The sequence below is a fragment of the Phoenix dactylifera genome, chromosome 4 (genome assembly GCF_009389715.1).
Source record: "Phoenix dactylifera cultivar Barhee BC4 chromosome 4, palm_55x_up_171113_PBpolish2nd_filt_p, whole genome shotgun sequence".
Classification (NCBI taxonomy): Eukaryota; Viridiplantae; Streptophyta; class Magnoliopsida; order Arecales; family Arecaceae; genus Phoenix; species Phoenix dactylifera.
This window is the reverse complement of record NC_052395.1, coordinates 29092900-29105208: the sequence shown is the minus strand read 5'-3', so window position 1 is coordinate 29105208 and position 12309 is coordinate 29092900. Positions and strand designations below refer to the sequence as shown.

At 37.1% G+C, this 12309-nt stretch overlaps 1 protein-coding gene across 1 annotated transcript; it reads left to right on the top strand.

The window, feature by feature from the left end:
* The first annotated feature begins 2101 nt into the window (after positions 1-2101).
* LOC103711353 (homocysteine S-methyltransferase 2-like) lies at positions 2102-11729 on the top strand. The gene is made up of 7 exons (XM_008797463.3): positions 2102-2356; positions 7884-7940; positions 8037-8266; positions 8363-8492; positions 9185-9388; positions 10470-10541; positions 11373-11729. Exons 1-7 carry the CDS (start codon positions 2180-2182, stop codon positions 11538-11540), a joined length of 1038 nt encoding a protein of 345 aa, XP_008795685.2. The 5' UTR covers positions 2102-2179; the 3' UTR covers positions 11541-11729.
* Positions 11730-12309: the final 580 nt, after the last annotated feature.

Here is a 12309-nt window from a genome sequence, read left to right as displayed (position 1 = left end):
GACACCATATTCCATGCTAATGGCAGACAGAATATAGTCTAATATATTCCATGCTAGTGGAAATGTCATTTTCTACCTGAAGGACAAGTTCATTGCAATTTCCTGTTGTTCTTTGGGTAGTAAAGGCAAACAAGTTGTGTACCCAAAAAAAAAATAATTGCAAACAATTTTATTCATCCCTATCCTTGTGAAGTTTGGGTGGGACAGATCCTCCACAAACATGGCAGACAGAACATAGTCTAATATATTCCGCTTCTTCTTCGCTGCGGATTAGACAACAAGAAAAAGCTATGACTAAACTATGGATATGCTTATCCTTTCAATAGCCAGGCCAAGAATGCGATCCAATCACCTCACCTCCATCCCTTCTGACATGAAACCTGCCGTCTACCTCAACAAGGTACGTTTGTCTGCACGTCACGTCAACGTATCAGCCTTGGACTCAAAAAAATATTGTTATAATGCAAAATTCCTGAAAACTAGAGGATATTTGAAGCCATCTTGTGGCAGGATCAAAAGTCAAGACAAATAAACTTAAAATTAAAATTTAAAAATTAATTTTATATTATTTAATATAATTTATTGGAGCAAAATTATAGCTATAGGTCCAAATCGATCTAATTTGATTATTTATTGGACTGATTTTTCGAATTAGATTGAGGCCACTTATGTTCCAGCCCGAACTAACGTATTTGTACCTCTAATTATATTATGAGTAAAATTTTACTCTCTTCACGGAACATCCTAAAATGCACCTCATGTGAGATTTCTAATACATGCCAAACAAAATAAGCTTATGCTGAAATTGGAAGACATTGCCACTTTTTAGAGATCTAAATACATTGAATGGACTATGCTAATAAACTTTAATTCCACTCTATTTCTAAATTGTTTAGGTATATATCTTGTATTATCTCTATTCTATTCAGTTATTAACTATGATACGGTGATTGGAGATTGGAATTTGGATTTTTTTTTAAGAAAAAAATCCCCAGTGAGGATCCTAGATCTTTAAAAAAAAATCCTCAGTGAGGATCCTAGATCGTCAGAAAATCTGTACATAAAGTTTATTATTATTTCAGTAAAGGTACTTTTAACGCTTGCTGCTGTCTATCGCCATGTGTCCCCATCCACGTTCGCATATCCAACCAGGGGCATTTTGGGAATCACACCTCCACTCGTCGCGCTATGTGAGGGTAGTTCTAAATACACCCCCCCTATTGCTCAGGACACCCCCCAAAAATTAAAAAAAAATTAAATACTCTCTACACCCCCCCCCATTTGCTAAGGACACTCCTAAAAAATTAAAAATTCCTAAATTACCCCCACCCTCCCCACCCCCCACCTCCCCACCCCCGCCTCTGCCTCCCCCCTCCTCATCCTCCTCCTCCCCCTCCCCCTCTTCCCGCCCACCTCTGCCTCCCCCTCATCCCTCTCCCCTCCTCCTCCGCCTCGCCTCTGCCTCCTCCTCCTCCCCCCTCCTCATCCTCCTCCTCCCCCTCCCCCTCTTCCCGCCCACCTCTGCCTCCCCCTCATCCCTCTCCCCTCCTCCTCCGCCCCGCCTCTGCCTCCTCCTCCTCCTCCCTCCTCCCTCCTCCTACTCCTCCACCCCTCTACCTCCGCCCCCCATCCCCATCCCCTCTTACTCTGCATCCCCCTCCGCCTTCTCCCCCTTCTTTGCCTCCTCCTCCACCCCCTTCTCCTCCACCTCCCCCTCCTCCTCCTCCTCCTCCACCTCCCCCTCCTCCAACTACCCCTCCCCCCTCCGCCGCCTCCTCCCCACCCTCCTACCCCTCCTCCCCTCCCCTCCGCCGAACAGAAGGATTCTGTTCGGTTGAGGGTTGCCGAACAGAAGCCTTCTGTTCGGCACTGGATCGCCGAACAGAAGCCTTCTGTTCGGCACCGTTCAGCCGAACAGAAGCATTTTGTTCGGCGATCCAGTGCCGAACGGTACTGAGAAAATTTCAAGGGCAATATGGTAATTACACTAAAGGTTAGTTTGGGTTTTTTTTTTTTTAATTTTTGGGGGGTGTCCTGAGCAATAGGGGGGGTGTATTTAGAACTACCCCGCTATGTGATGGGGCACCGCCTTCCCCGCTCCATTCCTCTCCTTCTTCTTCGGTTTCTTCCCTCTTCACTCTCTCCCTCTCTCTCTCTCTGTTTCTCTTCTTCCTGAGACATGGGATCCGGGACCACGGATCCATCGGCGCTGATGCGAGAATTCCTGCGGGAGGCCGGGGGGTGCGCCGTGCTCGACGGGGGGCTGGCGACGGAGCTCGAAGCCAACGGCGCTGATCTCAATGACCCCCTCTGGAGCGCCAAGTGCCTCATCAGCTCCCCCCATCTCATCAGAAAGGTAAATTTCTCTTCTTTTTCTCTTCTACTCCTTTGCAGTAACTTAAAGTTCCGATCTTTCTGGGTTCTAATGGTAGTACCCCAATATTTTTGCTTTCTAAGAGACACTTGTTTTCCCTTCTTGCGTTTTCATGTTCAATTTATGCTCATTTAGTGGGATTTTATGGGGATAGATATTCGGAATCAAGTTCAAACTCAGGCTGGGAGGAGTTCAAGATTAACCTTAAATAAACCAAAAGAATTCAACTAAAGTTAGAAACTAATGAAAAGAAAGATCTTTGCCCCTTTTTATCTCCTAAAGTTTGCCCCGTTTCAATTTCTCCTGCACCCGACTGTATACTTGAATAAAGATTTTATATGATTCTTTTGTTACATTAAAACTCGTGTACAAGGTATTTTTTTTCCTCTCCTAACATTAGGTGGTATTTTGATTTATTGTTTCTTTATAGAATTTCTGGTGAGGGTGTGTTTTGGTTTCTAGTGACCTGAAGGCTGGGGCGGCCCAATACATTTGGAGGCCTTAGGCGAACTCACCAAGGAAGGACCTTTTTTAAAAAATAAAAATAAAATTAATAAGTGTAAAATATTTTAAAATTTTATTTAAAAATAATTCGTCTAGCTTTTTGAGATGCAAAATTACTAATCAAACTTTTGTACTCAAGATTTATTAAAATACTATTTTCAATCAATAAGATAGCTAACTCATTTAATCTTTCTTGTGACATAGTTGACCGTAAATAAGATTTTATCAATTTTAATTTTGAAAAACTTCTTTCAGTAGAAGCAACTGTTATAGGTATTGTTAACAATATCCTGTAAGCAATGCATATATTTGGAAAAAAATCTGTTTTTTTTAATAAAGCTTAAAGTATCAATAGGGGTACTAGTTTATGTTTGTAAAACTTATTTTAAAACTTTTAACTCTGAAAATAAATCAAGACCATCAATATCAAAATATTCACTATGCTTTTAAAAATTTTCAAGATTAAGACAATATTTTTTTAGATCCTCTTTATTCAAAGATTTTAACTTTCTAAAATTAAACAAAAAATCAAAAACATTTTCATATATGGTGAATTGTTCAAACCTATTTTGAATTGAAGAAATAGCTTGATCTACTATATATAAAAAGTAATCAATTCTAAAAGATTCTTCGGCTAATCTTTCTATTTCATCATCACTATTTTTATCAAATTATTTTTTCTACGGATCACACGTTTTTCACAAAATGTAGGTGCTATTTTCATTTCATTTGCAGATTCTTTAGATGAAACCAAAGGAGACATGAATCCATTTTTTCTATAACTTTTTAAATAAGAAAAAAGATCTTTTAATTGATTTATAGCAACATCAATATGCATGTTTTTAAATTGTAAGTTCTTACTAGCTGAGTTAACAGCAAACAATATATCATACCAAATATTCATGCCCAATAAGAATTCAAAATTCTCAATCTTATATGTAGCTAAACATGTAGCTTCATTCTTTGTTTTAGGATCTTCATTAGTTTTCGCTAATTGAACTAAGGCATTTCTTATTTTAAGAGCTTGGTTTTTAATTGCTTTAACACTTTCAAGACGACTTTTCCAACGTGTCTGTGACAAGGGTTTAAGTGTCAATGTGGATACATTATCTTGTAAAAATTTTCATCGTTTTGTAGAAGAAAAAAATAAGGTATAAATTTGTTGTATCACTCCAAAAAAAGATATAGCCTTAGAACATGAGTTAGCAGTATCACATAATACTAAATTTAAGTTATGACATCCACATAGTATGTAAAACGCCTTAAAATTTATATTCAATAATCTTCTTTGTACACCTTGATGTTTTTTTTTAATATTAGACTTGTTGTCATACCCTTATCCTCTTATATCATTAATCTCAAGTTTATGTTTTTCTAGCATATTTATAAGTTCACTAAAAAGACCTTTTCTAGAGATATTATCTACTTCTAAAAATTCTAAAAAATATTCTTCTACTTTTATTTGATTTGTTGAAGTATCTATACATCTTAAAACTAGGGTCCTTTGTTCTTGATGGCTTGCATCAGGAGTGCAATCAAGTATTACAAAAAAATATTTTACTTCTTTAATCTTTTTAATTATTATGATTTTAATTTTAGATGCTAACATTTGAATCAATTTATTTTGAATCTTATGACCTAAATAATGATTGTGAATTTCACCATGTTGAATGCGTCAAACATGTTTTTGCATTACTGGATCAAATTCTGCAATCATTTCAATAAAACTTAAAAAAATTTTATCATTGCTTTGGTAGATCGTTTCATTCTTTCTCCGAAATGCTAATTATTTTTTGCAAGATTTTTCACAACAGCAATAAATAGTACTTTTTTCCAATAATCCTTCTCTTGGTTTATTTGTTCTTGGAGACTTTTGTCAATTGTTTTGTTTTTCAACAATCTCACTTCTAAATCAATCCACTTATTCATGCTAGTAATATGTTCATTAGTTGTTTCATGACTTTTGAGCTTAATACCTAGATTTTTTCAATCCCTAGTTCCTTCATTGACTAAGTAACTCGTGCTATGCGTTGAATCAAATAATTTACAACAAACATAATATACCCTATCCAAATCCTTCGAATACACTAACCATTTTCTATCATATTTTTCATCATGAGGTAATTTACGAATGTAATGTATAGTAGAAAAGTATCTATTATTTTCATCCCTAGGAAAATTAAGATCATAATCTCTAATTGGACCTCTTTTCACTAATAGATCTCTCAATTTTGTATCAATATTTTTTCATTGGCCAGGATCATATATTTTTATAGAAATATAACTAGTTTCATTAAACTCTACACTATCTTTGTTTATCCTATCTCCATCTAATTCTCATTGTGTTCTTCACTAGAGATTGTTTCAGTAGATTTTTGAATACTACTATGAATCTGGTTCTCAATCTCATTTGTTTTATTCTTTTTATGTCATCTTCAAACTTTATTTCGTTCTGAGTTGAACTTGATGTATTGTTTTATTTATTTATGACAACAAATCTATCTAGAGCTCCTTTTTGAGATTGAATGAGTTCTTCGATTTTTCTTTTCTTTTTGATTTTCATACCCACATTCAAATTTTCTATTAGACATTTAAATCTAAAAATAATATTATCAAACAAAATAATTAAGACAATCACTACAAAAAAACCAAAGTATAAGAGAGTTAAAAATGATAAAATCTGAAATGTCAACAAAAGCGGTGCCGGACTCGACGACAAACTCAAGTCCTGACAAGCGGTGTCGAACTCGACGGCGAGAAGTGGTGCCGGAGCTACTGTTAATTTTAATGGGGACTCTAGACATGAAAAACTACTGTCAATTTTTAAGAATAAGCATAAAGTTATACCCAAAGCAATAGACAATAAAATATGCAGAAAATCATGCCTAATTTTTCTATCTACCAAATAGCAGTTCAAAAGACAGCATAACTAAGAACTATAGTCAAAATTGCTTACGATGGCCATAACTATTCCAAAAAAGCTGTTCTAAACTATTTCTTAGCATTAAAGTATCTTTTATACTTACTATGTACTTTGATGGTAAAACTTATTAATCAAGAATTATTCAAAGAATAAGATTGAACAAAAAATTTCAAACACATGATATCACGATTCACATAAACATCATTTTTATTATTTTCATTTATCTTATTCTTGAACCAAGCGCAGCCTTTGAGGCTTTGAGCACTACCATACAGGTGTGTGGTCATTTAAATGCAGGGTTTAAAGTGCTGATATGGTTATATACAACCACAGGAGAAGAGAACCAAATTTTTTGCTTGAATGGAGTACAAAAAAGAAATGCCTCTTAACTGCAGGCACATATTACCAAATGTAGAGTTTCTTGATGACTTGATCCTTATGGGAACTATTAATACAAGATTAACTTTACAAAACCATCTATGTCAAGCAGATTAATTTCCAGCAGTCGGTAGCCTTACATCATTATCCTCTAGAAATTTGTCCCAGGAGGTCTTGCATATGAAAAGAGTATTTGCTCTTTTAGAAACATGATATAGGCTCTGGCAGCAAACTTTAATCACTGAAGAGATCGAAATATAGACAATCGAACTAGGAAAAAATCAAGAATATGAAAATATGCGCCTTCAATTAGCAGAGAATGCATCCAACACCCCCTCCCCACCTCTCCCCCACCTAATCAACACACACACAAAAAGAAAAACAAAGAATGCATACAATGATGTAAGAGTAAGAACAAAATGGTTAAAATGTAAAATGATAACCATAGCCACTAGAAGGTAAACACATAGTAGCATTTTTAAGAGGTAAACAAGGTTTTCAAACAAATAGCATAATCTAACAAAAAAAAAAAAAAGAAATCTGAAGTCCCTAGGGGCTAGCCCCTTGCCCAGTTGCCCTTTGGTTGGCTCCGAAAATCATTTGCCATTCGCCAAATGCCAAATTGCCAATCGGAAGACTGAAGTCTGAAGATAAAAAAAAAAAAAAAAACCGAAGTCGGAAGCTCACTTGGAGAGGGCGGAGGGCCGAGAAGGAGAACTGGAGAAGAGATGCAGTCACGCTGTCATGCCGGCAATGCCGCCTCCTTGATCCCTCATCACTCTCTTCGGCCGAGTGCGGAGTGTCGGCCCGACGGGGAGGACGGCGAGTGGGCCAGGGGCAAACGGGCAAAGTGAGACTGTGAGAACCGAGTTACCGAGGACGGCGAATGGCCAAACGAGTGAAGGACGCCGATGAAACTCGGAAGAACTAAACTAAGGAGGACCGACTACCAACTAGGCGACTACCGAGGACGGAGGAACTCAAGAACCACCGAACAAGAAGGAAGAACTCAAGAAGACAAGAACCGAAGAAGAAGAGCTGAAGAAGACGGGTGAGCCCGGCGGTTTACTGGTTATCTGGGTTACTGGTTTACGGCGGATGGTCGGATGGAGAAGATGGGCTACGCTGGAGCCTGGTCCGCTTGGAGAAGACGGGCTATGTCCATATGGGGATGGCTAGGACGTCTTGTTCTGTAGCCATAGGCTGTAAGCCGTAACCCCGGTGGCCGTGCCTGCCGCTTGGATGCTGCCATGGCCATGCTGGAGCCTGGATGCCTACGAGCCTATGCTGGAGCAGCTCTCCCGAAGGCCTAGGCGACCGCCTCGGTCGCCTAAGGCTCGGGCTGGACCTGCTTGAAGGAAGAAAGGAAGGTTGCAGTCGATAGGTTGGTTTTTCCGTGAAAGAGAAAAATGGGTATTATTAGATATTACTTTGTTCCATGGGTCATGACGAGATATAATGCCAAAACTGCATGCTTTAGCAGGATATTTACACCCTAAAATCGAGACTGCCTGCTGCGGGCTGCCCATTCTTTTCTTTCTTCATTTTTTGCCCTTGAACTTCTAAAAAGTAACACCATTGTAATGCATGTTTTATAGAAAAACCCCTGGTGTCATTATTTGCCTTCCTTCTCTTTATTATTTTCCTGAGAAATTAGCACATTGTTCTCTTATGCACCATTCCTTTGCATCCTAATGAAACCAGGTCCATTTAGACTACCTTGAAGCAGGTGCAAATGTTTTGATCACAGCATCCTATCAGGTGTGCTTGCTTTTTTTTTTTTTAATTCCTTTTTTTCTTTTGTTGATAACGTCATCTCATGTGCACTTCTAATTGTGATCATTTCAATTGGTGCAGGCTACCATTCAGGGATTTCAATCCAAAGGTATTTCTAGGGAAGAAAGCGAAGATTTATTGCGTAAAAGTGTTGAAACTGCTTGTGAAGCACGTGATGTATTCCAGAAGGAGTATTCTAAACATTCTCATAATGTTGAAGACAACGAAACTACGTACAAGCAACATCCTGTTTTGGTGGCAGCCTCCATAGGAAGCTATGGAGCATTTTTGGCAGATGGTTCTGAATATAGGTGGGACGTCCGAGCTATCTATTGTCACTTTATTAGTGTTGGCATGCGCTCTGAGAAATGTTGACTTTTCTTATGTGAATAATTTAATGTTTGTAGTGGAGACTATGGTGAAGCAGTTACCCTTGAAACTTTGAAAGATTTTCATAGGAGAAGACTTCAGGTGCTTGCAGATTCGGGTGCTGATCTGATCGCCTTTGAAACAATCCCAAATAAAATAGAAGCTCAGGTAAATTCTAGTTGATAAGCTTTATTTGTTTGTCTTTTCTTTTTTTATTTTTTAAAAAAATGGGTTATGCCCAGCTGCTTTCCGCAAATCATTTTGCACTAAGGCTTACACATGTTTAAAATGCATGCCATCAACTGAATATTAGTATTTTAAACTGATATGTCATATAAACTTTTTGACATGTCATTGTTACCATATTAGGCTCTACTATTATGTTGATAATATTTAATTTTTCAAAATGTGTGGCAAGGAAGCTAAGTTCGATCAGGTTACACCCAGCTGCTTTCTGCAAATTGTTTCTTAAGTGCTGCACCAAGGGCTTATGTTGTGTTCTACCAAATATTCAGTACTTTCAGAGCATCTTTTTTTGAGAGAAGATCAGACACAGTCCAATCCAATTAACTGAGAAAATTAGCAAAGGATACAACCAACATAGAAAACAGAGCCAAAGAGCTCGGTCCAACAACCTAAATATAAGCTCCAGTCTACTTTGTGAACATCTTACTCTGATATTTCATTTATATTTACATTGTGATATTTCATTTATATTTTTATAACTAGGCTTTACTATTAATCTAATGATTCTTCTAAGTTTCGTGCATATCATCTGCAGCAAACTCTTTTGTTACAATTTCACTAGATTTTGGTTCAGCATGTCATTGTTAAATGAGTTGTGATCTGTGCTTTTGCAGGCATACGCTGAGCTTCTTGAGGAAAATAATATAAAGATTCCAGCTTGGTTTTCTTTTAACTCGAAGGATGGAATTAATGTGGCAAGTGGAGATTCATTAATTGAGTGTGCCTCTATCGCCAATTCATGTAAAAGGGTTGTTGCTGTTGGAATCAACTGCACTCCTCCAAGATTTATTCATGGGCTAATTCTTTCTATTCAGAAGGTATGAACAGCCATTTTATTTTTCTCTGCAAGATCAATGTTTATTTTTAGTTTTCTCTTCCATGCTAAATGCTCCTTTGCTTTTTGACAATATGTTGAACATATAAATGTTTGCATTGCCTTGCATGCTTCGAGAAGACCTATCCTTGATTGACTTAGCAAAATGGAATTCCTGTCAACTTCATCTTGGGATCATTTGGCCACTTCTGGATTTCTTACTTTTAACTTGATGTGCAAAATGCTTGGTCAATTTAATGAAGTGTATTTTTATGTTTTCCATCATTTATCTCCTCTCTAGAACTTTTCCTTTTCTTTTCATCTTTTCTCTGTTTCTATCCATTTCATCTTTTTACTCAAGCATTATTTATAACTATTGAAAAAGAAAAGTCAAAAGAATCTAGGCAAGATTCTTTCTGAAATGCAGTAATGAATCTACAATCTGTATTATATCTCAAATTGAACACTAGTATTAGGAAGGAATCTGCTAATTGTTGGTTGATTTGTATGACTCTCATGGTGATCGAGCTGTGAAAGGGCAGTAAAGCTCTTTTGCTATGTTGATGAAGGCACCTGCCAATAATTCAATCATATACTTATATGCTTAGCTTGTAGACTTGTATTGATCCATGCACCTAAGACATCTCATTTGATATTGTTTTTTCAGTTTTTGCAAGAAAGAGCATCAGTGAGATACTCAAACAAATACGTATGAAAATCAATGGCTTTCACAATGTTCTTTTAGTAATTGGCATCTGATCCCCATGGATGAGGCTTTTCCCTTAATCATAATTTTACATGGATACTCACATGCATGCGTGCATCCTTCAGTGCATACTCAGATAAATTCCTAAATACATATACATGCATCTATACCTGTTCATTCCTACTTTCTTGTCTGGACTTTCTGGTCACATTATAATTCCAACTTAGTGTATCCAATTCCTGATTATAACCTACGTTGTCTTTATGGGTGCTTTCCTTGACTGTATTATTTAAAGATTCTAATTGAAGCTATATACAAATGCATCCTGTACCGCATTTTTACAGTGCATTGGATGACAAAATATGATTTCTCTGTACAGGTTACAGATAAGCCAATTTTAGTCTATCCAAACAGTGGAGAGAGATATGATGCTGATAAAAAAGAATGGGTGGTAAGTTCATTACGAAAGAATTTAGGAATTCTGAATTTGGTGCTGCTCTTGCAGAGAATGTCTGTCTTTGTTGCCTTGTATGTTTAAATTACTGATACTCTATCTAAAGCGGTGGTGGGTGAATCACCACCTCTCAGAAATAATATTCCATCAAAAAGTATTCAATTCTCTCTACTGAAATAAGAATATATGTTGTGGCTTGTTATACTTAAATCTTCATGTGCTAAAAGATTTTGGTTTGAGCAGTTAGTGTGGAAGTAGACTGACCCATCAAAATGGGAGCATTAAAATTTTACAGAAACATGATTGCAGTTGTTAGCAGCATATAATGTGCTTGGTTTAAACATTTTTAAGTATTCATTCCATATAGAGAGATCTCCCCTGCTGTGAATGGCTTTGACTCCCTCTTTAATGGCTCCATCCAAGTTTTAGCTTCTCCTTCCAGACTATTAAGCTAAAATTGTTTTTCAGCTGGCCCTATTCTACACTTTTGATGCTATTTAAATGTTTTTCAAAAGCTGCTTAGACATTCAGGGGGCTGGCTGAGTAAGTGTGTTTGCAAGAAAACAATAGGCTGGCAGACTAAAGTGCTCTGGCCTCATGATCACTGTTTCTAGTTTTCTTGGGAGAAATGTTTTTTTCTGCTGCTGCTGCTGCTGCTGCTGTTGTTTGTATCAAAATTAATCTAAAAAGATCTATATAATGACTTACAGTGTCTGGTTTGACTTCTGTAGTCAGCTGATTAATTGCGTTGATGTATTATTGTAACCATCACTGGTATATGGTAGCAAGAACCAGATGTTCTAATCATGTCTTTCTTAACTCTTGCAGGTGTCCACCGGAGTTTCAGATGAAGATTTTGTATCTAATGTTGGCGTATGGCGTGAAGCTGGAGCTTCTCTTATCGGCGGTTGTTGCAGGACAACTCCAAATACTATCAGAGCCATCTCGAGGGCTCTTCACTCGGGATATGATGTTCCGCAAACATCTGTACCATAAACTCTTCAGATCTAAGCTTTAGTTGATGTCAATGTTAAAAGAGACCTGTTAGAATTAAAGTGCTGAGCTCTGCACCTTTCTTTTGTTTACACACAATCTCAGGTGCTTATATTGCCACTTTATTGTGTCTTGTCAGATCTACACAGGTTGGGTGGTCCATTGGTCTAAAAACTTCTCTTGTTGCTCTGCCCTCTGGTTTTTAGAAGCGATTAGTTGTGTAGAATATATCATATTTAACAAATCCTCTTTAGCTTTCCTGAGCAGGTGGCCGTGGCACTTTAGACAACCTACTTTGAGTTGCATGCTCATTCAATTATATCAATGAACAAGAATCCATGGTGGTGGATTTTTCTGGGGGATTTTCAGCTTAAACGTGGATACAGCATGTTATAGTAAAGGAGTGAAACCAGAGACCAATATTTATAAAGTAAGATGTGTTCATGGTTTTATTGAAACAACTAATCAATTATTTCACAAAGTTATTGCCAAGCATTGATGTCCCTGCAAGCATTCATGCTAGCGATCTACAAACCTTGCCTCAATTGCTCATGCATACTTTTGTCTTGTTTAATGAATGTTATTAGCTGGTTGATATATAATATCTATTACTGGTTTTCATTTTCCATCTTTTCATCACAAAAAAATAAAAAACAAAACAAACTACAACCAGCTAGAACCATTGCTCAAACAAGCCCAGTTGGAATATATTATTTGGGTTTCTAGGTCATATATAAGCATTCAAAATCTATATAGTATATGGTCGATATGA